This window comes from Pseudophryne corroboree, chromosome 2 (assembly GCF_028390025.1).
Source record: "Pseudophryne corroboree isolate aPseCor3 chromosome 2, aPseCor3.hap2, whole genome shotgun sequence".
Classification (NCBI taxonomy): domain Eukaryota; kingdom Metazoa; phylum Chordata; class Amphibia; order Anura; family Myobatrachidae; genus Pseudophryne; species Pseudophryne corroboree.
This window is the reverse complement of record NC_086445.1, coordinates 856,352,222-856,378,720: the sequence shown is the minus strand read 5'-3', so window position 1 is coordinate 856,378,720 and position 26,499 is coordinate 856,352,222. Positions and strand designations below refer to the sequence as shown.

At 46.0% G+C, this 26,499-nt stretch overlaps 1 protein-coding gene across 1 annotated transcript in view; it reads left to right on the top strand.

Moving 5' to 3' along the window:
* The first annotated feature begins 24,590 nt into the window (after positions 1-24,590).
* Positions 24,591-26,499, top strand: part of LOC135049869 (transient receptor potential cation channel subfamily V member 3-like) — a 112,447-nt gene continuing 110,538 nt past the window's right edge. Inside the window, exon 1 of the mRNA XM_063955817.1 lies at positions 24,591-25,067. Within this exon, the coding sequence (XP_063811887.1) occupies positions 24,964-25,067 (104 nt within the window). The 5' untranslated portion in view covers positions 24,591-24,963. The remainder of the gene's footprint in view (positions 25,068-26,499) is intronic.

The following is a 26,499-nucleotide window of genomic DNA, read 5'->3' as shown; positions in this document are numbered from 1 at the left end:
CAAACAAGAGGTCCTCCTCAGCCAGGGTATCAAACTTTCGCAAAAGTGTTTGATCCCGACCAAGTAGCAGCTCGGCAAAGCTGTAATGCCGAGACCCCTCGGGCAGCCGCCCAGGATGAGCCCACCTTTCTGGTAGAATGGGCCTTCACAGATTTCGGTAACGGCAATCCTGCCATAGAGTGAGCTTGTTGAATCGTATTACAGATTCAACGTGCAATAGTCTGCTTGGAAGCAGGAGACCCAATCTTGTTGGGAGCCCACAGGACAAACAGAGCCTCTGTTTTCCTAATTTGAGCCATTCTGGCGACATAGATTTTAAAAGCTCTGACCACATCGAGAGACTTCGATTCCGCCAAAGCGTCAGTATCCACTGGCACCACAATAGGCTGGTTTACGTGAAACGATGAAACCACTTTTGCCAGAAATTGCTGACGAGTTCTCAACTCCGCTCTATCAGCAAGGAAGATTAAATAGGGATTTTTGTGAGACAAAGCCGCCAATTCGGATACCCACCTTGCAGAAGCCAAGGCCAACAACATGACTACTTTCCAAGTAAGGAATTTTAACTCACCCTTATGCAAAGGTTCAAACCAATGAGATTGCAGGAACTGCAACACCACATTCAGATCCCATGGTGCCACTGGGGGCACAAAGGGAGGTTGAATGTGTAGTACGCCTTTCACGAAGGTCTGAACTTCTGGAAGGGAGGCCAACTCTTTCTGAAAGAAAATTGATAAGGCCGAAATTTGTACTTTGATTGAGCCCAACTTTAGGCCCGCATCTACACCTGCTTGCAAAAATGGAGCAAACGCCCCAGCTGAAATTCCTCCGTAGGAGCCTTCTTGGATTCACACCAAGACACATATTTCCTCCAAATACGGTGGTAATGCTTTGCTGTTACTTCTTTTCTAGCCTAAAGAAGTGTGGGAATGACTTCACTGGTAATACCCTTCCGGGCTAGGATTTGGCGCTCAACCGCCATGCCATCAAATGCAGCCACGGTAAGTATTGATACACGCATGGTCCTTGTTGTAACAGGTCCTCTCGTAGAGGAAGAGGCCAGGGATCTTCTATGAGTAATTCCTGAAGATCGGGATACCAGGCCCTCCTTGGCCAGTCTGGAACAATGATTATCGCCTGAACCCTTGTTCTTCTTATCATCTTTATAACCTTTGGAATGAGTGGAAGTGGAGGGAACACATATACCGACGGAAACACCCACAGTGTCACTAGGGCGTCCACTGCCATCGCTTGAGGGTCCCTTGCCTTGGAACAATATCTCTGAAGTTTCTTGTTGAGGCGTGACGCCATCATGTCTATTTGAGGAATTCCCCAATGACTTGTCACTTCTGCAAAGACCTCTTGATGAAGACCCCACTCTCCTGGATGGAGATCGTGTCTGCTGAGGAAGTCTGCTTCCCAGTTGTCCACTCCTGGAATGAAGACCGCTGACAGAGCGCTTGCATGTTTCTCCGCCCAGCGAAGAATTCTCGTGGCCTCAGCCATTGCCACTCTGCTTCTTGTTCCGCCCTGGCGGTTTATGTACGGTTTCAAGACAGGCAGACCGCGAAGAAGATGATCCGCTTGCAGAATGCCGTTGTAAATGGCCCTTAATTCCAGAGTGTTTATGTGCAGACAAGCTTCCTGGCTTGACTATTTTCCCTGAAAAATTCTCCCCTGTGTGACTGCTCCCCAGCCTCAGAGACTTGCATCTGTGGTCACCAGGATCCAATCCTGAATCCCGAACCTGCGTCCCTCCAGAAGGTGAGAACTGTGCAGCCACCACAGAAGGGAGATCCTTGTCCTGGAAGATAGGAATATTTTCCGGTGCATGTCCAGGTGAGACCCGGACCACTTGTCCAGCAGGTCCCACTGAAACACCCTGGCATGGAACCTGCCATACTGAATGGCCTTGTAGGCCGCCACCATCTTTCCCAGCAACCGAGTGCATTGAAGAATCGACACTCCTGCCGGTTTCAGAATTTGTTTTACCAAGTTCTGTATTTCCAGAGCCTTCTCCACTGGAAGAAAGACTCTCTGTAATTCTGTATCCAGAATCATACCCAGGAACGACAACCGTGTCGTCGGAACCAACTGTGATTTTGGCAAGTTTAGGAGCCAACCATGTTGTTGCAGAATCGTCAGAGAGAGTGCAATGTTTTTCAGCAATTGTTCCTTGGATCTCGCCTTTATCAGGAGATCGCCCAAGTACGGGATAATTGTGACTCTCTGCTTGCGCAGGAGAACCATCATTTCCGCCATAACCTTGGTGAAAATCCTCGAAGCCGTGGACAGACCAAACGGCAACGTCTGAAATTGGTAATGATAATCCTGAACCGCAAACCTCAGGTATGCTTGATGTGGAGGATATATGGGAACGTGTAAGTAGGCATCCTTTATGTCGACCGACACCATAAAATTGCCCTCCTCCAGACTGGAGATCACTGCTCGGAGAGATTCCATCTTGAATTTGAATTTTTTTAGAAAGAAATTGAGGAATTTTAGGTTCAGAATCGGTCTGACCGAGCCATCCGGCTTTGGTACCATGAACAGACTCGAATAAAAACCCTCCCCGTGTTGTGACAGGGGTACCTTGACAATGACTTGATTTTGACACAGCTTGAGTATCGCAGCGCATACAACCTCTCTTTCTGGAAGAGAAGCTGGCAAGGCCGATTTGAAAAATCGGTGAGGGGGCACGTCCTGAAACTCTAATTTGTACCCTTGGTCTACTATTTCTAATATCCAAGGATCCAGGTCCGAGTGCACCCAGACCTGACTAAAGAGTCTCAGACGTGCCCCCACCGGTGCGGACTCCCGCAGAGGAGCCCCAGCATCATGCGTTGGATTTGGTAGAAGCCGGAGAGGACTTCTGCTCTTCGGAACTTGCCACAGCCTGTGACCTTTTTCCCCTTCCTCTTCCTCTCGCAGCAAGGAAGGAGGACCCTCGTCCTTTCTTGTATTTATTGGGCCGAAAGGACTGCATCTGATATTGGGGCGTTGTCTTTTGTTGCGCAGGAACATAAGGTAAAAATGACGACTTACCCGCGGTAGCCGTAGATACCAGGTCAGTGAGGCCGTCACCAAACAAGACACTACCGTTAAACGGTAACGACTCCATCGCCTTCTTAGAGTCAGATTCAGCATTCCATTGATGAATCCACAATGCTCTCCTAGCCGAGACTGCCATGGCGTTGGCCCTTGATCCCAAAAGGCCAATATCCCTTACAGCTTCTTTTAAATATGCTGCAGCATCCTTGATATGACCCAGAGTCAAAAGCACGCTATCTCTGTCTAGGGTATCTATCTCAGATGACAAGTTATCTGCCCACTTTTCAATAGCACTACTCACCCATGCCGAGTAGCGAACCCGTAGTGACATAAATGGGTTTTAGTGTATTTTCCTGCTTACGATCCGCAGGATCCTTCAGGGCTGCCGTGTCAGGAGACGGTAGTGCCACCTTTGTGGATAGACGCGATAAAGCTTTGTCTACCGTGGGGGTTGATTCCCACTTTTCCCTGTCCCCAAATGGAAATGGATATGCCAATGGAATTCTTTTGGGAATTCTTGTCAGGATTTTCCCAAGCCTTCTCAAAAAGAGCGTTCAGTTCATGAGAGGGAAGAAACGTTACCTCAGGTTTCTTTCCTTTATACATACAGACCCTAGTATCAGGAACAGCAGGGTCCTCTGTTATATGCAACACTTCTTTTATTGCCACAATCATGTACTGAAAGCTCTTAGCCAGTTTTGGATTCAATCTGGCATCACTATAGTCGACACTGGAATCAGAGTCCGTGTCGGTATCTGTATCCGCTATCTGGGTAAAAGCACGTTTCTGTGACCCCGAAGAGGTCTGAGCTTGTGACAATGCATCCTCCATGGATTTTCTCCATGTCTGGTTCTTAGACTCAGATTTATCAAATCTCTTAGACAACCGAGCCATATTTGCATTCAAAACACTCAGCATATTTACCCAATCATCCGTCGGCGGTGCCGACACGGTCACTCTCACAGTCTTTTCTGACCCCACTCCAGCCTCCTCCTGGGAAGAGCACTCAGCCTCAGACATGTCGAGACCCACGTACCAACACCCCCAACCACACTGGGCTATAGGAGACAGACCCACAACAAAGCCTGTAAGAGAGACACAGAGGGAGTTCTGCCAGCTCACAACCCAGCGCCTGTCCCGGTACTGAAGCGAGTAAAATACTACTCAGACCTGTTAGCGCTTTTATATGTAAATAATTAGCACCAAATTTCTTTCTTGTACAATAGTGTGGGAGGCCAGGCGCAGCGTTCTCTGCAGCTTCTGTGAAGAGAAAATGGCGCTGGTCAGAGCTGTGAGGGCTAAGCCACGCCCCCTTAATGGCGCATTTCAATCCCGCTTAAAATACATATTTTTACTGGCGGGGGTCCGTAATTAGTGCCTAGGCACTGTTTACACATCTGTCAGTCGCTTTTTGAGGGTCCTATGCTGCCCAGGGCGCCCCCCCTGTGTCCTGCACCCTGCAGTGCCGTTCTCATGTGGGGTACCTCAAAAGCCGTCTTCTGCCGTCACTGAAGTCTTCTGATCTTCCTTTACTCATCCGGCTTCTGTCTTCTAGCTATGTGAGGGGGGTGACGGCGCGGCTCCGGGAACAAGCAGCTAGGCGCACCAAGTGATCGAACCCTCTGGAGCTAATGGTGTCCAGTAGCCTAAGAAGCAGAGCCTTTGAACTCAGAGAAATAGGTCTGCTTCTCTCCCCTCAGTCCCACGATGCAGGGAGCCTGTTGCCAGCAGGTCTCCCTGAAAATAATAAACCTAACTAAGTCTTTTTTCTGAGAAACTCTGGAGAGATCCTCAGTGTGCATCCAGTCTCACTGGGCACAGAATCTAACTGGAGTCTGGAGGAGTGGCATAGAGGGAGGAGCCAGTTCACACCCATTCAAAGTCTTATAGTGTGCCCATGTCTCCTGCAGATCCCGTCTATACCCCATGGTTCTTGAAGCATCCCCAGCATCCTCTAGGACGCATGATAAATTTCATTAGTCTTTTTACTCATTCTAATTTCTAACACGTCAACCTTTAATCAAAATGGGCAGCAAAAAATATTTGTTTTCTCTAAATTGAATTGAAAAAATGGAACATAAAGCCAATGTGATTTATATCCGTCTTACAAACACCAAGACCAAAATTGTTGTGGATTCTATGCAAAAATGTTCACATTTTTGCAGTCTCAATTTAAACGCTTGCTATGTTTAGGAAGAATATAGCAGCCCAACAAGACCTACCATTTTATAAACTAGACAATCTACAACATTAAATGAGGGATACAATATGGAGCAGATATGGGCTTTATTTTATGTGTACTGATAATAACACACCATTGCACAACTCTGGAGCAGCAAATACTGACAAGAACACAAAAGGGGGCTCATCTAACACCCCAATTACATGTAATAAAAGAAGTTCCTGACCAATTACCTCTCACAACCATAGATGAATTAACCAAAAAATAGCACAAAATTAAACAATAAAACATGTAAAAGAAAAATACACATAATTTGTGATATTGTAAAAAAAAACTACCAAAAGTGAATCATCCTTATTAGGGCTTAGGGCCTAATTCAGACCTGATCGTTAGGGTGCGTTTTTTGCATCCTTGCGATCAGGTAGTCACCGCCTACAGGGAGAGGGGGAAATCGCTGTGCGGGGGTGCGATCACATGTGAAGGAGAGCTGCACAAACAGAAGTTTGTGCAGTCTCTGCACAGTCCAGGACTTACTCTTCCAGTGCGATGATCGGGGCCGGAGCTGATGTCAGAATCCCTCCCTCAAAACGCCTGGTGCCTCCTGCATTTCTGTGGACACTCCTTAAAAACGGTCAGTTGCCACCCACAAATGGCCTCTTCCTGTCAGTCACCTTGCGATCGCCCGTGTGATCGCTTTTCTCGCACAACCCGTCACTGCCCGCCGATCCCCGTCACTGCGGACCGACGCGCCTGTGCATTGCGGTACATACGCATGCGCAGTTCAGAGATGATCGCAGGCTGTACAAAAACGCAGCCTAGCGATCAGGTCTGAATTAGGCCCTTAAACACAGCTTTAAATACAGTGATGATACAGATATTCTCTGGACTTTCCACCGATATACAGTAGATCACAGATCAACAGACGTATGGTTCGAATGATGGAGACATGTGATACAAGTTCTTTATGGAAAGTGGTATTTTATTCCATACATCAGGGATTAAAATCTATATCCCACCATGGAGGGGCAGATAGTGCCACACACAAACAGATGATAGTCTCCAAGTGTTGGCCAAATCACCAAAAGTGTCTATTGTCAACCAAGATGTAATAAGGAGTGGTGTGGCAAGTCAGAATCTTCTAGTTCCAAACACCAGCGCGATTTGACTAGAGATGTGTGGTTTGGTTTCCAAGGAAACTGAAACCACCCAAACTTCCAGTTTCCGAGCACTTCTGACCCCAGGCTCAGTATTTCCCACGAGATTGGGTTCTGAAAGCAAGGCAATATGTCCTCATCTTGGCATTGGATCTTGTGTGTTTTGGATTCGATACAATTCCCCCCCTCGTGATTCGGCTCCATTAAATATAGAAGAGAGGGAGAGGGTGTGGGGCAGGCTGCAGTGTGATTAAGGACTACAGTGACTGTGATTATGGGCGACTGTGACTGTTATTATGGGCTGGTACTGTGTCACACACACCAGGGGTGCATCAAAGAAGGAGGAGGCCCGTGTGCAGTCTCCGTCTGGGCCCCCTCCTTTCTAGCTGGCAGATATATAGACTCTGGGTACTAGGGTCACTAGGAGACCATAGCGCTGTCCCAGAGTCTAGTGCGCAGGTCTCTGGGAAAAAGGTGCAGTGATAATTTTCTTGATGATTTTCCTACTGCACATGCACGAACCGACTGGAAAATGGCCACCGCTCCATTTTCTCCGTGATTTCAGCAGCACTGCTGCTGTTGACCTGGGACTCCAGAGGGTAAGTACTGAAAACATGGGTGCAGTGTGTGCAGCAGTGTGGCTCCCGGGGCCCCGTGTGCACTGCACACACTGCACCCATTATAGATATGCCAGTGACACACACTCAGTGTCACCAGTGAAATAGGGCTGTGGGCTGCATCACTGTCTTTGACTGTGTCAGTGTCGTCATCATCATCATCATCAATGAAGGGCTGTGGGCTGCAGTGTAAGGGTTGCAGGCTGCAGTGTCAGTGTCATCATCATCATCATCATCATCATCACCACCACCACAGAACTAGGGCTGCAGCACTGTCTGTGATTGTGTCAGACTGCACGGTGTCATCAGTGAGGGGCTGTAGACTGCAGTATGACTGTCAGTGAAGATTAAGGGCTGTGTGCTACCATGTCAGTGTCATCAGTGAAGGGCTGTGGGCTGCAGCACTGTGACTGTGTCAGTGTTAGGAAAATCATCACTATAAAAAAAAGTGTGTTTTCAGGACAAGTTCAGGCAGTGCATTTAAAAAATAACGTTCAGTACATGTACTGTTAGTTACTGCAGTATTGAAAAAAATAAATCATGTATTGTTGTTCAGGCACTGAACTTAAAAAATAATGTTCAGTACAGGTGCCACTGTTACTTACTGCAGTGTAAAAAGCTCTAGAATGCTTATTACTAACACAACCAGGCATCTTCTTCTGCAGCCTCATATGATGATGCATCACCATCTCGCTCTGGGTCTAGTAGGGGTGTCACCTTTAAAACAGACAATTCAGTCCGACCCAAAAAAGGCTGAAGAAACTGTGTGTTCACAAATCCCTGAGTAGAGTCTATGGTGTCCATGTTAGCTACTGTATGTGTGAGTCTGGCATTACTGACATTGTACTCATAGAGAAGCCTCCTTCCACCATTTCTGCACCCTCTGAACATGTGGGGATGAGCAGTACAGGTAAATATGGTGACATAACAGAAATTGAGGATGCTACTGTAGAAGTGCAACATGCTGAGGGGGGGATATTTGTGTATCTGATGCTAATGAGGATGTTGATGATGAGCATGTTGATTGTGTAAGTCAGCCACAAGTGGCAGCAGTTCTTGATAAGAAGGCCATTGTCATGCTTGTGCAAAAGACCAAAAAAATCCACCTTATATGTGTGAAATTAGTTTTACTCAAATCCTGACAACAGTTGTCAAGCCATCTTTAATGTTTGTATAGCCAAAGTAAGTAGAGGTAGGGATGTTAACCATCTAGGAAGCTCATCCTTGTTATGTTATTTGCAGTGAGTTCAGCAAAGTTTTTGTCAAAATGTGAAAAATCTAAATTTAAAAATACTGTAATACCATGCAGTCAAGTATCAGCTCCGCCACCAACATCTTCTTCATCATTCTCTTCATTAATGATTAGAGGAATACCTGTAAACAATTTGCAATGGCTAACTGACTTCTCCCCTTTCCAGGATTCCCCAGAAGTATCCCTGTGCGCTAGGGCTGCTGCTGCTGATGGAGGTGAATCTTCATCCCAGAAGGGGGCCAAGAAGACTAGTAGTTACAAACAATTGGCTGTGAAACAGTCCTTTGCAAGAGGAAGCAAGTATGAAAGCTGCTCTCCAGTTGCACAGGGGATCACTAAAGCAAGGCTAGTATTAAGGGGCTAATTCAGGTGGGATCACAAATCACGATCCGGCCGGAATTTTTGCAGGGGTGCCACGAGCGCATGCGTCCTCATTTTCTGCAGGGGGCCACACAAAATGCCAGCTCATTCACAGACATTCTACTCTCTGTATCACTGGCTTCTATCAGTGTCAACCTGATAGAAAAACTCAGGGATGTTATAGCAAAATGGCTTACCTCTGTAGCATTTGTCATTTATGACAAAGCAAGTAATATTGTAAGAACATTACAACTGGGTGAATTTGAATGTGTCCCATGTTTTGTGCACACAATAAACTTATTAGTACAGATTTTTTTTTTAAATGGCAGGATCATGCAGGAGATGCTGTCTGTGGTCCAAAAAATTGCAGCGTACCCTGCATTGTCAATATGTCCAGGATGCATTGCAGCGTGCGTTTCACCTGGAACACACATCTGGGGGCCAGACCACAATGCATGTCAGTTATTGTTTGACGATCACCAGACCAGGGCTGTAACTAGGTGTGTGCCAGTGGTGCCTTGCCCACAGCGCACATGCACTGTTGGCGCAGAACCACTGACATCACGGCCCAGTTGGAGAAGGTGCCCGGCCGCTACCGCAGCGGTGTGAAAGAGAAGCTGCGGCAGGCAGTGGAAATTGGACGCTGCCTGCCGAAATAAGGGTAGGCTGTGGGAGGAGGACACAGAGCAGGGTGAGGACAGAAGCTCCTCCTCCTTTACTCTGTGTGTTCTCTGCTACGGCTTCCGCCGCTTGGGGGGGGGTGCCCATCTATTATTGTATGCCTGATTAGTTGTTGGCTGGGTGGGGGTGCGGGTGGATGGTGCTGGGAGGGGAGCAGGTTTTTTAATGTGCCGCTGGGCCAGGAGTGGCGACAGCCCTGTCGCCTGCACACAGACAAGTGCGGGTGATGGTGATGTGGAAATGCACTGGGTCCCGGCGTTGTGGTGAGGGGGGCTGGCGGTACAGTGTTGGCTGGGGTCATGGGTATGAGACAGTTTGTGCTGGGGTAGTGGGGAGGCCGGGAGCGGTCTGTGCGGCCGGGGTGTGGACGGCGTGTTGGCGTGACTGTGTGTCCGCGGCGTGCCTGCAAGGCAACAGATGGTGGGGGGGTTAGTGGCGGGCTGGGTTGTGGCTGTCTGTCCCGCCGTGGTGGGGAAGGTGGGTGCGGAAGGTGGTGGTGGGTTTGTGCAGATGACGGGAGGGGTGGTGTGGGGTGCGGCTGGCTGGGCGGCCATGGTGCGTGTCCCTGCCACGGAAGGATGTGGGTGGTGTTGTGGGGCGGGTGGGATCGGTGCTGTGGGGTTAGGGTGGGCAGAGTGTACTGCATGTGGGAGTTGGTAGAGGGGGGTTTAGGGGTGTGTGGTCTGGGTGTCAGTGGGTTGTAGGTGCCAAGGGAGGGGTCCATGCTTACCTGGCACTGTGGGGCATCCATGCACTGGTGGCTTGTGGCTGGGGGGGTCTGGGACTCCAGGTCGACAACAAAAAGGTCGACACACCTTAGGTCGACGACAATTGGTCGACACACCTTAGGTCGACATGGACAAAAGGTCGACACGGACAAAAGGTCGACAGGAACAAGGTCGACATGGAAAAGGTCGACATGAATTTTTTATGTTTTTTTGGTGTCGTTTTCTTTGTAGAGTGACCGGGAACCCCAATTAGTGCACCGCGTCCGCTCGCCATGCTTCGGGCATGGTGCCTTCGCTCCGCTCCGCACAGATTGCCATTCCAATCGTAGTCCACGTGGATCGTTAAGTATGAAAAGGTTCCAAAAAAGAAAAAAATTGTGAAAAACTCATGTCGACCTTTTTCCATGTCGACCTTGTTCCTGTTGACCTTTGTCCATGTCGACCTAAGGTGTGTCGACCAATTGGTGTCGATCTAAGGTGTGTCGACCTTTTTGTTGTCGACCTGGAGTCCGGATACCATCTGGGGATGGTGGGTGGATTCTGAGGCTGCTGCTCCGTTTTGCTAGTGGTGTGCTGGCACTGGGACAGGGCAGGAGCTGCTAAATCTGCCCAGGTCTGTGACTCCACCCAGCGTTGGAGGGCCAGGCACAGAGTCACATGGCTAATATATAGGAGATAAGAAGTATATTTACTCAAGGTCACATTTTCATATAAAAAAAAAATGATGGTCATCATGGTTTAGAAACACATTTTTAACACAACACATTACTGTATATATTATATATGTATTCTTGTATATGGGTAATGAGATACTAATTTGAGCTATTGGCTTATTTGTTGACATTGCCTATTTATATTTAGGTAATTTTAATTGCATAATAATAAAGGTTACATTTTATTTCTAGGTAGGTTTCAGTGTCCCAAATAGCGAGAGTACTTTTACATTTTGCTTTTGTTTACTCTAACTGAAATTTAAAGGGTGAACCTCCACACTTGCTATACAACATCCGTGATAATGGTTTCATTCTGCTTTGATGGATTTACCTACTAACTAAGCTGTCATACCAGTTAGAGTTCCAGTGCTTACGATCACTCTTTTTCCCCTGTTCCCTGATTTACATACATACAGAGCCGGCCATATGCATAGGCAAACTAGGCAATTGCCTAGGGCATTTGATATGCCATGGGGCATCAGCAGCTTCTGCTGATTAAAATGATATGCGGCATGCCTATATTCTGTATGTAGCATTTCATATACAGATACAGCCACAGTCTTACACTGTATAAAGGCATGCTGCATATCAGTTTATTCAGCAGAATCTGCTTGTGCATCATAGCCACATAGCATTGCAAATAAGATGCATTTTCATTAAAAAAAAAGTGCCCGACGTTAGCATTGAGGCAAGATTTATGAGGACACATCTGTATCCAAGCAGAGGCAGAGGTCACAGTGTCATTGGCAGTGTGAGTGCTGTGTGCATGTGAGTGGGTTGGTTGTGCAGTAGTGTTCGGAATATGTGTAAGGAGCATTATGTGTGTCATGTAAAAATGCATTAATAATGTGCAACATATGTGCAAAGGGGCACTATGTGTGTCATTATGGCCCTCATTCCGAGTTGTTCGCTCGCTAGCTGCTTTTAGCAGCATTGCAAACGCTAGGCCGCCGCCCTCTGGGAGTGTATCTTAGTTTAGCAGAATAACGAACGAAAGATTAGCAGAACTGCTACTAAATAATTCCCTACAGTTTCTGAGTAGCTCCAGACCTACTCCTAGACTGCGATCACCTCAGTCCGTTTAGTTCCTGGTTTGACGTCACAAACACACCCTGCGTTTGGCCAGCCACTCCTGCGTTTTTACCTGGCACACCTGCGTTTCTTAGCACACTCCCTGAAAGCGGCCAGTTTCCGCCCAGAAACACCTACTTCCTGTCAATCACACTATGATCACTCGAGCGAGGAAAAAACGTCGCTCGAGCTTGTGTAAATCTACAAAGTTTTGTGTGAAAGTACTTAGCGTACCATGCGCATTTTTGCAGTTTTTTCACTTAATCGCTGCACTGCGAAAATCGGCATCGAGCGAACAACTCGGAATGATCACCTATGTGTATAAGGGCATTAATAATGTGCGAACTGTTCCTATTTAAAATATAGGGGGTACAAACACCAAAATAGGGACTGCTGTGGGTGAGGGGTGATGGTGCCGGGAAAGAGGTGCAAGGTCAGAGGCGGAACCAGCGGTGGTGCTAGGGGGCACCAGCCAATATCTTGCCTAGGGCATCATATTGGTTAGGGCCGGCTCTGCATACATATGTATATATATATATCTATATCTATATCTATCTATCTATCTATCTATCTATATATATATATATATATATATATATATATATATACAGAGGTGTAGCTAGCTGCCATGGTGCCCGGAGCAAGGGTATGTTACGGCGCCCCCTCACCTGTACTGAATTGGGGGCATGTTACATTTGAAAAGAAAAGTATTTAAAAATCCTAAATTGGTGACAGGGCCGGTTCTAGACCTATTGAAGCTGACCCATGTTTAAAATAGGGAAAATATAGGGGTGTGGCTTCATGGGGATGGGGCGTTGACACAGAATAATAACAATTCACATTACAACACTTATATATGTTACTCTGCAGCTTTAGGGGGTCATTCTGAGTTGATCGCTCTCTAGCAGATTTTAGCAGCATTGCACACGCTAGGCCGCCGCCCTCTGGGAGTGTATCTTAGCTTAGCAGAATTACGAACGAAAGATTAGCAGAACTGCGAATAAAAAATTCTTAGCAGTTTCTGAGTAGCTCGAGACTTACTCCTACACTGCGATCAACTCAGGCCATTTCGTTCCTGGTTTGACGTCACAAACACGCCTACGGCCAGCCACTCCCCCGTTTCTCCAGACACTCCCGCGTTTTATCCTGGCACGCCTGCGTTTTTCCGCACACTCCCAGAAAACGGCCAGTTTCCGCCCAAAAACACCCACTTCCTGTCAATCACACTCCGATCACTTCAACGATGAAAATTCTTCGTTCGGAGGTGAGTAAATCTACTAAGTTTTGTGCTAAAATACTTAGCGCATGCGCTCTGCGTACCATGCGCATGCGCATTTTCGCCTTAATCGCTCCGTTGCGAAAATTGGCAGCGAGCGAACAACTCGGAATGACCCCCTTAATGCAGAGAGAGGTTCTGAAGCAACAGTAGCAGCTGGGACAGAGAGAGGTGCTGCAGCATCAATGTAGAGAGAGAAGCTGCAGCAGCTAGGGAAGCCAATCCCGGGCCATTTTTTTCAATCCCGGGTATTGGGATTGAAAAACGTCCAATACCGGAATTCCCGGGATACCCGGGATTGGCTTTTAACTATGTGGCCGCCCCCTCACCCTGCCCTGCCCCGCCCACCCCACACACAAAACTCACCATTTACTGGGGGCGGGCAGGTGGGGAACATCCTCTGCTCTCTCCTGGTGGCTCCCAGCGGCGAGTGACGGCACAGCGTGACCTCTCACGCTGCGCTGGGGAGCCGGAAGAAGGAAGCCGGGCAGCGTCTGAGCGTCCTGTGGACGCTCAACGCTGATCCCTCAATCCCCGGGATTGGAGCTTCCAATCCCGGGATTGAATCCCGTCCGTTTTTGGCCCAGGATCCCGCCGATCCCGATCCTGGGATTGGCCACCATAGTAGCAGCCTAGCAGCCAGGGCAGAGAGAGGTGATGCAGCAGCCAGGGCAGAGATATTTGATGCAGCAGTCGGGGCAGAGAGAGGTACTGCAGCAGCCAAGGCAAAGAGAGTTGCTGCAGCAGAAGGGGCAGAAAGAGGTGCTGCAGCAGCCAGGGCAGAGAGTGGTGTAGCAGGACAGAAGTAACCCTGCTGCACAGCTACAAGCAGACATTGAGACATATAAAGAGGGTGGGCAAAGCTCCTGCATGTGATGGCTGTCAGTCTCTCCTGCTGTCGTCTCTGGCCTGACATGTACCCTACCTAGTCTCCAAGTCAGAGTCAGTGTACGCTTCTCTGCTTCTGCGTCTGCCTGTACAGCGGCCCACGGTATAGCGTGAAGAGGGAGGAGGGTGTTCAGGCAGCGCGCCCTTTAGGTTTTCCAGTGCCCGGAGCTCGCGCTCCACCGGAGCCACCCTCGCTACACCCCTGTATGTGTATGTATATATATATATATATATATATATCTACTATATAAAAATTAAAATCTGTCATTCTGTCCTTCTGTCTGTTTTTCTATACAAATCCAGTTTACAAGCGAAGAATGTGAAATTTTACATACAAGCGTATTAAAACATGGCGGACACAACTAAAACAATTTGAAATCCCTAGCACCCCTAGGGGGCGGACAGCAGTATAGAGTATATCAGGAGACAGCATAACTCCGGAATTGCTGGACCCATGTACTCAAAAATTGGTACACATATGCCTTCCAATCTGCCAACAATCACTGTGGGAGGAAGACACCCCTAGCACCCTTAGGGGTGAACCAGCAGCACTGAATATTTCAGCAGACAGCATAACTCTGGAATGCCTACAGCAATTTACAACAAACTTGGTACACATGTGACTTACACTCTGCAAGCAAATACTATGGGGGTCAGACATGCCGAGCACCCCTAAGGGTGGGACAGCAGCCCTGAGTATGTCAGCAGCCAGCAAAACTGTGGAAGGCCTGGAGCAATTTACACCAAACTTGGTGCACATCTGACTTAAATTCTTGGAACAAACTCTGTGGGGGTTAAACACTCCTATCACCCCTAGGGGTGGGACATCAGCACAGAGTATTTCAGGAGACAGCAAAACTATGGAAGGCCTGGAGCAATTTACACCAAACTTGGTACACATCTCACTTACAATCTGGGAACAAACTCTGTGGGGGTTAGATAACCGTAGCACCCCTAGGGGTGGCACAGCGGCACAGAGTATTCAGGAGACAGCATAAATCCCAAATGGGTAGACCAATTTACAACAAACTGGGTACACATATGACTTACACTAGGGTAAAAAAAATGTGGGGGTCAAACACCGCTAGCACCCCTAGGGGTGGGACAGCAGCATAGAGTATGTCAGCAGACAGCATAACTGTGGAAGGCCTGGAGCAATTAACACCAAACTTGGTACACATTTGACTTACAATCTCGAAAACACCCCATACCACCCCTAGGGGTGGGACAGCGGCACAGAGTATTTAAGAAGATAGCATAACTCCCGAATGGCTAGACCAATTTGCAACAAACTGGGTACACATATGACTTACACTCGGGAAACAAACAATGTGGGGGTCAGACACCCGTAGCACCCCTAGGGGTGGGACAGCAGCACAGAGTACATCAGCAGACAGCATTACTGTAGAAGGCCTGCAGCAATTTACACCAAACTTGGTACACATCTGATTTACAATCTGGGAACAAACTCGGTGAGAGATATACACCCCTAACCCTCTAGGGGTGGGACAGCAGCACAGAGAATTTCAGGAGACAGCATAACTCCAGAATGCCTAGACATATTTACAACAAACTAGCTACACATATGACTTACAAGCTGGGAACAAACACTGTGGGGGTAAGACACCCCTAGGGTTGAGGCAGCAGCACAGAGTTTTTCAGCAGACAGCATAACTCTGGAATGCCTGGAGCAATTTACACCAAACTTGCTACACATATTACTTACACTCTGGGAACAAACACTGTGGGGTTAAGACACCCCTAGCACACCTAGGGTTGAGGCAGCAGCACAGAGTTTTTTAGCAGACAGCATAACTCTGGAATGCCAGGAGCAATTTAACCCAAAACTTGCTACACATATTACTTACACTCTGGGAACAAACACTGTGGGGGTAACACACCACTAGCACCCCTAGGGGTGGGCCAGCAGCACAGAGTATATCAGGACATGCATGATATGTCAGTGATGACAGGGCTGCATGTGACAGGGGCAGTGACATGATGTGAGGAGGGGAATGGAGGTAGCACGAACCTACACACTAAGAGTTATATAGTGGAAGTAGCATGGTCCCCCAGCAGCACATTGGGTTTTCATTTTATTGATGTGTATAACATTTTCCATGCTTTTTTATACTATGTTATTTATACTGTGTGTTTAATATTTAAATTCGTTTTTGTTAACAAACATTCTTAAAATCTCGGGCAACGCCGGGTACTCCAGCTAGTATATATATATATATATATATATATATATATATATATATATATATATATATATTATATACAAAACAAAGGAAAGAGCCAAATGGAGGTTTGTATATTTCTATATTAAACAATAAAAAAGAAATTACAAAATAATGATCTATAAAAATTACTAAAAATGTAAATATAAAATGCTGATGTTATAATGCTGACACAAAACGATACTTCAGGACCAACTGTACATGTATAAATTGCCACAATGTGTATAGGTGTATCTCATAGCCTTGGGAGAAGGTGTCAGCTTGTATATAGTGAAGAACAGCAGGGTGTGTTTCTGAGAAGTAATCTCAGGCCGCCCAACTGTATTAATCAATAAGGAAGACCAAAGGGGGGTACACGGAGAGGCCCCGCGCGTCGCTATCGCCGGTTCTAGATTGTGCCTGCATTGCAGGCACAATCTAGTCAGGTTGCTCACTTCACCGCTGTGTGAAGTGAGTGGCCCTCCATCCCCCCCCCCCCTCCCTTTCATTGGAAGCACCAACCAAATTATACTACAACTTAGCTATAGGGAGCATAAGCCAAAAGAGGAATGGGAAGACTTTAAAACTATAGATGTTTTATTGTTCTGGGTGAGGCAGATTAGACATAGATTTCCCTATACAGATGTGTCCTCATTGATGTAGTCACGCCAAACAGCCCCTCTCTGCACACCAGGTCCACCACTTGTGGGCAAACTACAAGATAGTATATAAACTAGAGGCCGAAGTGTAGTCAAAGCACAAGGCAGCAAGATCGGTGCATTAGTATCACAGTCAGACCAGCACAAAAGCTAGATGTATGATAATAACCTAGCAAAGTTTGTGTCAGGCACCGTGGGACTTTAGCAGGTACTTACAGGCTCACACTCTGCTGTCTTGTGGGCCTTAGGCCAATTGCTTCTTTCTAAAGTTGTTCATGGTATGCTTCAGCTCCTTCCATGCATCTTCTCTCCAGAGTGCAGTCCACAATTCAAATAGGGGAGCCACATTAACTGCCAGTGAGTAAGTCTGGGATGACCGTTGGTGACAATTGGTGTTTCTCCTACTGGAATTTTGGACTACACTGCAGCTACACCTCTGGAGCTGCCACTGCTTGCTATAATATGATAACTGATGTAACAGGGGATGACAGATTTGAATCCTGTGCCTGTAAAACCAGGTTTCTGGCAAGCCACTCCTAGGGGTCAATCCAAAAACCCACAATGTCAACGCAGGTGCGATTAACTGCGGCTGTATGCCACACTTACAGTACTGCTGACTCACAGATTTTTGTTTGGGTACTAGATAGGGCCATGGGTGGTGGTGCAAATCTGGGTGTCGTTGCTGGTGTTGGGTTGGGTATGATATGCTGGCATTCGGGATGCCGGTGGACAGAATACCGACCGTGGCATCCCAATGATTAACCCTATCCGCCTAACCCTAACTCTCCCTGGCCGCCTAACCCTAACTCTCCCTTTCAGTAGCCTAACCTAACCCTCCACTCCCCATAGCCTAAACCTAACCCTCCCCCACCCTGCAGCCTAACCCTAGGTCCATGCCCTCCTCCCTAGGGAGGTTTGGTTTAGGCACCCCCCAGGGAGGGTTAGAATCAGAATCAAAATCAGCTTTATTGGCATGGTATACTTGCGTATACTAGGAATTTGTCTGTTGTATAGCAAACCGAAGATAAATTCTTAGTATACGCAAGTACACCTGGCCAATAAAGCTGATTATAACCCTCCCTGTGGGGTGCCTAAACCAAACCTCCCCTCCTCATAACCTAACTCTAACCCCCCTGGGACGAAGCCTAACCCTATCCCTCCCCCCGCAGCTTAAACCTAACCCCCACCCCTCGCGTGGCTTACGCCCAGCGTGAAGGTGTCTGTTCATTTGGGATTTTGGCTGTCAGGATTCCAGCGCCGGGCTGGAGACCTTATTCGGGATACCAGAGTCCCGAATGTTGCTCTTTAGGGCCCCCGCAATAGATTTAACCCAGCTGGGGGCCACATCATTTGCAAGTGGGGGGGGGGGGCTACCCTTTTTTCAGATGAATGTAGCCCTGAGTTTATTGAAGTTATTGTGGCAGAGGTCCATGCCCTCCTCCAAAGTGTTATTATTTGAAAAAGGGAATCCCTATGTGGGTGTCTGGATGGTAAAAGGAGGAGCTGATTGAACACTTTTAGTATCCACCTCTTATTCCCTGGCTCTTGAAGTCTGTATTCCATGGGCTGGGTGCATGCATTCTCTGTGCTATAATTTTTTCAGTGAGCCTATTCCACTACTATATCACTTCCAGAACAATCGGGATCCTGTGCATAGAGATGGCCATCAACCATTGATAATTAAAAGCCATCAATGGTTTATGGTCGATGATAGTTTTGCCATCGCTGGCAGAAAACCAAAGATTATCCTCCATCGATGGTAGAAATTGAACTGGTGAAACATAGATAGGTTTGCGATCAATGGCAGAGAACTAATAAGAGAATGGGTGAACCCATCGATGTTTCCCCTATGAATGGTTTTATACCATCAAGGTTAACAACTGATGGTACCATCAATGGTAAACATTGTTGGTTAACTCACTGATGGCCATCGCTAACTGTGCGCACAGGAGGCGTGTGCTTCTGAAAAAGGGGTTGAGTCTCACGGTAAGGGGGCATGGCCTCATTCCCAATAGACCACGCTCTCTGAAGTGTGCTATTTTGTTTGTCATGCTAGGGTAGCCCATACTTCAGCAGTTCCTGGGCTGCCCACAGCCTCCACCCGAGTCCCTGCACTGACTGAACAGAAGTGGCCTCCAGTGTGAAAATTGTCTTAGCCTCGCACCTGCCAGTGGGACACTGTGACCCGCAGGTGGGATAGCGGGACGAAGCCAGAAAAACGGGACTGTTCCGCTGAGATGGGGATGGTTCGGAGGTATAGTAACACTCCCGTAAATGCCTGGTTTTGTTGTTTGTTGCGAGTTCTCAGTGGTTTTCCTGGAGTGTGAGGAGTTTTGTCATCTTTGTTGTCTTGTTTATTAATAGTTTGTCTAATTTTTCTGTCATTGTCTTTTTCTTTTAGGTCTCTTGTCAGTGTTTCTGTGTTAAAGGCATATATGTTTTCTTCTCCATACAGATGTGTCCTCTTACATCTAGCCTCATTACACCATGCAGTGCGAGATGCCTGACAGGGGTGAGCTGGCAATTCCCGGGCACCTCTGCCAGGTGTCTTTTTCTGATTAAAATGATATGTACCATGCTAATATTATGTGTGTGACTGCGGTTGTATCTGCATACAAAATGCTACTTTACAGTGTTTTACGAGAAACACTGTAATGTAGTGTTTCTACTACTGTGGATGTATCTGCATATGAATTGCTACATTACGGCGAATAAGAAGCATTTTCAGGGAAAAAAAGCAAAAAAAAAGATGCCCAGCATCAGTAAACGCACTCACGACTAGGGGCAACTAAAAGTGCTTTTTAACGTGACTGCAGCAAGGATGTAGGAGGACATATCTGTACATAGGGAGTAATTCAGAGTTGATAGAAGCAGCAAATTTGTTAGCAGTTGGGCAAAACCATGGGGGTAATTCGGAGTTGATCGCAGCTTCAAGTTTGTTAACAATTGGGCAAAACCATGTGCACTGCAGGGGAGCCAGATATAACATGTGCAGAGAGAGATAGATTTGGGTGTGGTGTGTTCAATGTGCAATCTAAATTGCAGTGTAAAAATAAAGCAGCCAGTATTTACCCTGCATAGAAACAAAATAACCCACCCAAATCTAACTCTCTCTGCAAATGTTATATCTGCCCCCCCTGCAGTGCACATGGTTTTGCTCAACTGCTAAAAAATTTCCTGCTGCGATCAACTTGGAATTACCCCCCATGTGCACTGCAGGTGTGGCAGATATAACATTTGCAGAGAGAATTAGATTTGGGTGGGTTATTTTGTTTCTGTGCAGGGTAAATACCAGCTGCTTTATTTTTACACTGCAATTTAGATTTAGGTTTGAACAATCCCCCCCCCAATCTAACTCTCTCTGCACATGTTACATCTGCCACTCCCCCCCCCCCCCCCCAGCTGCAGTGCACATAGGGGGTCATTCCGAGTTGTTCGCTCGCTAGCAGATTTTAGCAGTATTGCACACGCTAGGCCACCGCCCTCTGGGAGTGTATCTTAGCTTAGCAGAATAGCGAACAAAAGATTAGCAGAATTGCGAATAGAAAATTCTTAGCAGTTTCTGAGTAGCTCCGGATCTACTCACAGATTGTGATCAGCTCAGGCCGTTTCGTTCCTGGTTTGACGTCACAAACATGCCCTGCGTTCGGCCAGCCACTCCCCCGTTTCTCCAGACACTCCCGCGTTTTTCCCTGACACGCCTGCGTTTTTCCGCACACTCCCAGAAAACGGCCAGTTTCCGCCCAGAAACACCCATTTCCTGTCAATCACACTCCGATCACTACAACGATGAAAATTCTTAGTTCGGACGTGAGTAAATCTACTAAGTTTTGTGCTAAAATACTTAGCGCATGCGCACTGCGTACCATGCGCATGCACATTTTTGCCTTAATCGCTCCGTTGCGAAAATCGGCAACTAGCGATCAACTCGGAATGACCCCCATAGTTTTGCCCAACTGCTAACAAATGTGCTGCTGCGATCAACTCTGAATTAGGCCCATACTCCCTACATTGATCAGCATAATCTATGAAATGTTACTTTTTAATTCGTTAAATATCTAATGAATTAATGTTAATGTCATTTTTTAGTTGATCTATTTTATTATACAGATGTGTCCTCATTCAGATTGCCTCAATACGCCATGCAGCTGTTTGCGTGAGGTGTCTGTTTTGCTGAAAATGTGTGTTATTCATATCACTATGCAAATAAGACGCACAAGCAGACTCTGCTGATTAAAATGATATGCGTCATGCCTGCAGTATATCCTCTGTAGCTGTATCTGCATACATAATGGTACATTACAGTGCATTTCATAGTGGACGCATCTGTAGGCTAATTGGCAGTCTTTCTATGTACGTTTTTTACTTCTAGGAATAACTATGTTATTGTGGTACGTAACTTTAATAGGATTGTGATATTCATATTGTTGTGGTCTTGTGAGTGTTAATGGTTTGGTCTCTACAACCCTATATTTATTCATATTGTGTGTGCTGCCTGTTATTGTAATTATACTTTAGTAGAGTACAGTTAGGCAGCATGAGGCTATAGTAGCATTGAAATGACATGCAGGGATTTGTACCTTTCTGCTACATGTACAGTATGTGTGTCAGGTGTTATTTTTTTATAGTTGTCATAAACATAATATTGTACCAACCAATCTCGGTTTATAAATTTTATCACACAGGTTGTAAATTATAATGCCAAGACACATTGCCTAGTACAGGCCTGGACAACCTGTGGCTTTTTAGGCTTGTTGTGACAAAACATATCCCAGCATGCCCTGACACAGTTTTAATATTCCATAACAGCAATACTGTGACAAGGCATGCTGGGAAATGTTGTTTCACAACAGCTGTACAGCCACATGTTGTCAAGGCCTTGTCAAATACTTTTGCTATTTAGTTTTTCTGCATCTAAGTTTAGATAAGTACCATAAAAAATATGTTTTTTTTACAGTTACTGTAGGTCTCAGAAAACATGTTTCTAAAAACTGAAATATGGTATTTTAAAGGAGTACAAATTAGTATCACTGTACATAAAGTGTACTTTAAATCAGTGGTGCAAGAGGGAGGGGGCCTGATGGAGGGGCCCACGTCCACATGCTCTTTACCTGGCAACAGGGGTGGAGTGCAAGCTCCAGGCGCCAAAAAAGTTAGAGGGCGCAGATGGGGCACACACTGACTCAGACTCAGAGACTAGGTGGTGAACAGGTCAGGCCAGTATTGACAGCAGAAGACACTGACATCCAGCACATGCTGGAGCTCTGACCACCCTCTTTATATGTCAACTGTCTGCTTGTAGCTGTGCAGCTGGGTTACTTTTGTCCTGCAGCCCTCACTGCTGCAGCACCTCTCTCTGCCCCGGGTGCTGTAGCGCCTCTTTCTGACCCAGCTGCTGCATGCACCACTTTCTGCCTCTGCTGCTGCAGACTTCTCTCTGCCCCGACTGTTGTAGCACCCCTCTCTGCCCCGGCTGCTGCAGAATCTGTCTCTACATTGATGCTGCAGCACCTCTCTCTGCATTAGAAGCTGCAACATAACATATATAAATGGCTCTTTTGTGGTGTAACGTGTATAATGGGCTCTGCTGTGGCATAACGTGTATAAGTGGCTCTACTGTGGCATAATGTGTATAAGGGGCTCTACTGTGTGGAGTTTGTATATTCTCCCCGTACTTGCATGGGTTTCCTCCGGGTACTCCGGTTTCCTCCCACAATCCAAAAATATACTGGTAGGTTAATTGGCTCTAAACAAAATTAACCCTAGCGTGAATGTGAATGTGTGTGTGTGTGTGTGTGTGTGTGTGTGTGTGTGTGTGTGTGTGTGTGTGTGTGTGTGTACATGTGATAGGGAATATAGATTGTAAGCTCCACTGGGGCAGGGACTGATGTGAATGGCCAAATATTCTCTGTAAAGCGCTGCGGAATATGTGTGCGCTATATAAATAACTGGTAATAAATAAATAAATAAATAATACTGTGGCATAACATGTATAAATGGCTCTTCTGCGGGTGTAACCTGTATAAGCATCTCTACTGTGTGATGTAACGTTATTAACAGAAACTGCTGTGCGGTATAATGTGAATTGGTACTATTCTGTGGTCACACCCCTTCCCCATGAATCCACAACCCTGTTTTAAACTTGGTGAGGAGGGGATGGGGGGGCAGTGCCCAAAGGAAACTTTCACCCTGAGCTCTACAAGGTCCTGTCACCAATTTAGAATTTTCAAATATTTGTTATTTTCAAATGTAACATGCCACCACATGTTGGCCAGGCCCCCAATTCAGTACAGCGGAGGGGGCGCCGAATCATACCCTTGCTCCAGGCACCATGGCGCCTAGCTACACCTCTGCCTGGCAGCAGCAGCTGCAGCACTTCTCCTCAGTCCAGCACACGTGAGATCTGACCTGATACCAGGTCAGGAAGATGTCATTTTGCCTTTTTTCCGAATCTGTGCCGAGCGGGAAGAACTGAGTTGTGACTCAGATTCACTTGGTACACCCCCCCTTCCCCACTCCCCGCCAACCATCTCAAACCTGGGATCCCGGCATTGGCATGGTCACACATACCGAACCCCTCCCAGCATTTCTGAATCAGTGCCCAGGACAATTGTGCTGCGAAGCCACGCCCACATCTGAAAATGGGCATGGTCTATGTGAAAGGTGGCGTGGCTTTGTGTGAGTGCCGCAATTGTGAGCCATGCCCCCCATTTTCATCACTGAGAGGGCATGCCCAGCGCTCTGTGAACTGTTGGCATGCTCTTTCTTCTTCTGTCTCCTGTGAATAGACGCTGTGCGCATCTTCACCGCTGCAGTGAATGACAGGAGCCTCCTAACTGCCCCCCTCCCCACTGTGGGACACTGCGTCCCACAGGTGGGACAGTCCCCAAAAAATGGGACTGTCCTGCGAAAACTGGGACAGTTGAAATTCGGGTGGGTTTGGTTTCAAGAAAACCGGACCAGCTCATCTCTACTTATTGTTATTTTTCCTAAATACAGATATGTCAGCTTACATTTTTGCTGCTTTTTGCAGCTTGTCTTGGCACTGCGCATCGTGGCACAGTGTAGCGCCTGCATTACAATAGCCAGCAGCTGGGTGCATACGCACGTGCCTGCTGCCTACTACACATAAGGCACTTATGTCTAAGGGTAGCAGGGGCATAGCTACCCGCAGCAGCTGTGGGCCTCCATAAGGTTTGTGTAGTGGGTGCACCAGGACTCATAGTGAGTGGGCAAGACGCATAAGGACACATCTGTACATATTTATACATCTATTCTAATTATACATATATTCCAGTTGTTCTCAGACTCTGTCCTCAGGACCCTACACAGTTCATGGTTTCCAGGTTTCCTCACAGAATCGCACGTGAAATAATTAGCTTCACCTTTGGGTCTTATAAAATGTAACAGCAAGTAATGAATACACCTGTGCCCCTGCTAGGTGACATGCAAAACATGAACTGTTTAGGCCAGAGGTTCCCAAACGCAGTCCTCAAGGCACACCAACAGTCCAGGATTTAGGTATATCCATGACTCAGCACAGATGGTTAAATCAAATTGACTGAGGTGCTAATTAAGTCACATGTGGCCAAGCATAGATACTTTTAAAACCTGGACCGTTGGAGTGCCTTGAGGACTGCGTTTGGGAACCTCTGGTTTAGGCTGAGGACCGAGTTTGAGAACCACTGATCTACTCTAATGGAAATATCAGATAAATAACTTGCTAAAACTGCAGCAGTTTTCATTTATGTCTAATCAATTAAATAACTTGGTAAATTATACTAGTACATACAAAGGCACTCAAGCAACTAAAAACCTTAGATGTAGACAGTTGAATATATTGATATCTTATTTAAAAAAAAAAAAAAATTCTGGGTGTGTCAGTAAAAGCAGCTCCATTACCCCATAAGCAATATAACAGGTTATATGGGTAGGAAGCTGTCCCGCCCCCAATCTTATTCACTCTAGCTTTCAGCACTTCTGCAACTCAGTGAGCCTTTCACATCTGCATAGCTGACCATGCTGTAGATTGCTGAAAGCAATAGGTCAGTTGCTTCTTTCATTTGTGTATTGCATAGGCTTTTCATAGATGATATAACACCTGACAAAATGATTTCCGAGTCACCCGGTTCGGATGATGAAACAGATTCGGCTGCTCGAGGCACATATCCCCCCATATTTTCAAAACCTATGGACTCAAACATTACAGTATGGTATGTACGCACAGTTATTTTTCAAAGTCTAAATTAACCTTGCAAAGGGGTTATTGTTATAGTATTATTATATCTCTGTTTTCCACTACTGCAGACATAAATATAGTATGATCTCTGTACGTTGTACTGTCTATTCAGACCCAACCTATCCCATTCATTTTAAAAGTTCTACATTACAAGCAAAATATGGGACGCTTAAATTAGGTCATAAATGAAGAGTTCCCTCCAGTTTACAAGTTTGGGAGAATTTTATAAAACCCCATAAACAGCTGAGCATTGTGTGAGACTTTACAATATCATTATTATGTACTGAAAGAAACAAAGAGGGGTCATTTTAAAAAAAAAAACCAGGGCACAAGTAACATCATTTTTCCTGGGCAAAAAGTTGTGAACAGCTCTGTCTACAAGTCTTCTGCACATTGCTGACATTAGTTGCAACATTTTAACTTCTGTTTTTTGAAACAAGAGCTGTAATAAGTTAAAAAACAAAACAAAAAAAAACAGTGGAAACACAAATATCTGAGCACATGACGAGGCTTCTAGTTATTACAACAACAAGAAGAAAATGTACAAGTACTCAGTTATGCTTAGATAGAAATAGATTCACAATGTAAAAATTGCCTAATGTATTTAAACATTAATAGAATATTAAAACAACCATGAATACTTTACTTGTATGGGGATTACCTTCTAATCATAATAACCAGAGATTTTAATACATAACATCTATTAAGATAAGACACAATGAAGCACACTGTCCAAGTACTGTACTATAGAAGAAATTCAGAAAAATAAGGAAGCACAAATTCCACTTTCAAACTGAAATGAAGCAGCAGTGATTATGTTTTAGTATTAAGACTATATACAGTAAGAAGTCCAGCAATTTTATACACAACACCAATTTGCAGGTAATAATTTCTGTAAATGTCCATTTAGACAGCAATATATACAGTATAAGCAATCAGCGCTGGTACTTTTATTTTTTTATATTTTTTTATAATTGTGGTAAATACTTAATAGAGGTATTGGAGTACCTGAACCTCAAGCTGTGATATTATGTTTCTATGTGTATACAATATTATTCATCAGTGGAATGCTGACCTACAGTATACGCCTGTTTTACTTCTGCTTCTAGTGATCAAAAGCTTTTTTATATCTCTAGGTCTGTGGCAATTAACCCATCCAGAGCTTCCTTGTTACTCTGATAGAGAGAACTTTTTATTGTTCTTTTTTTTTATTCCTAAAGAAATTGTCAGAGTATTATCTGTGCCTCTTAGCTTCTAGTACTTCCTGCTTTATGCCCCTAGCTTAGCTCACAATCCAAACTTAATTGAAAGATGGGGCAATGGGTAACGCACGTGGGTAATAAAATAAAAAATATGACTAAACTTTATCTTAATCTTTGCCTGGAGCAACAAGCTTCCAGATCACA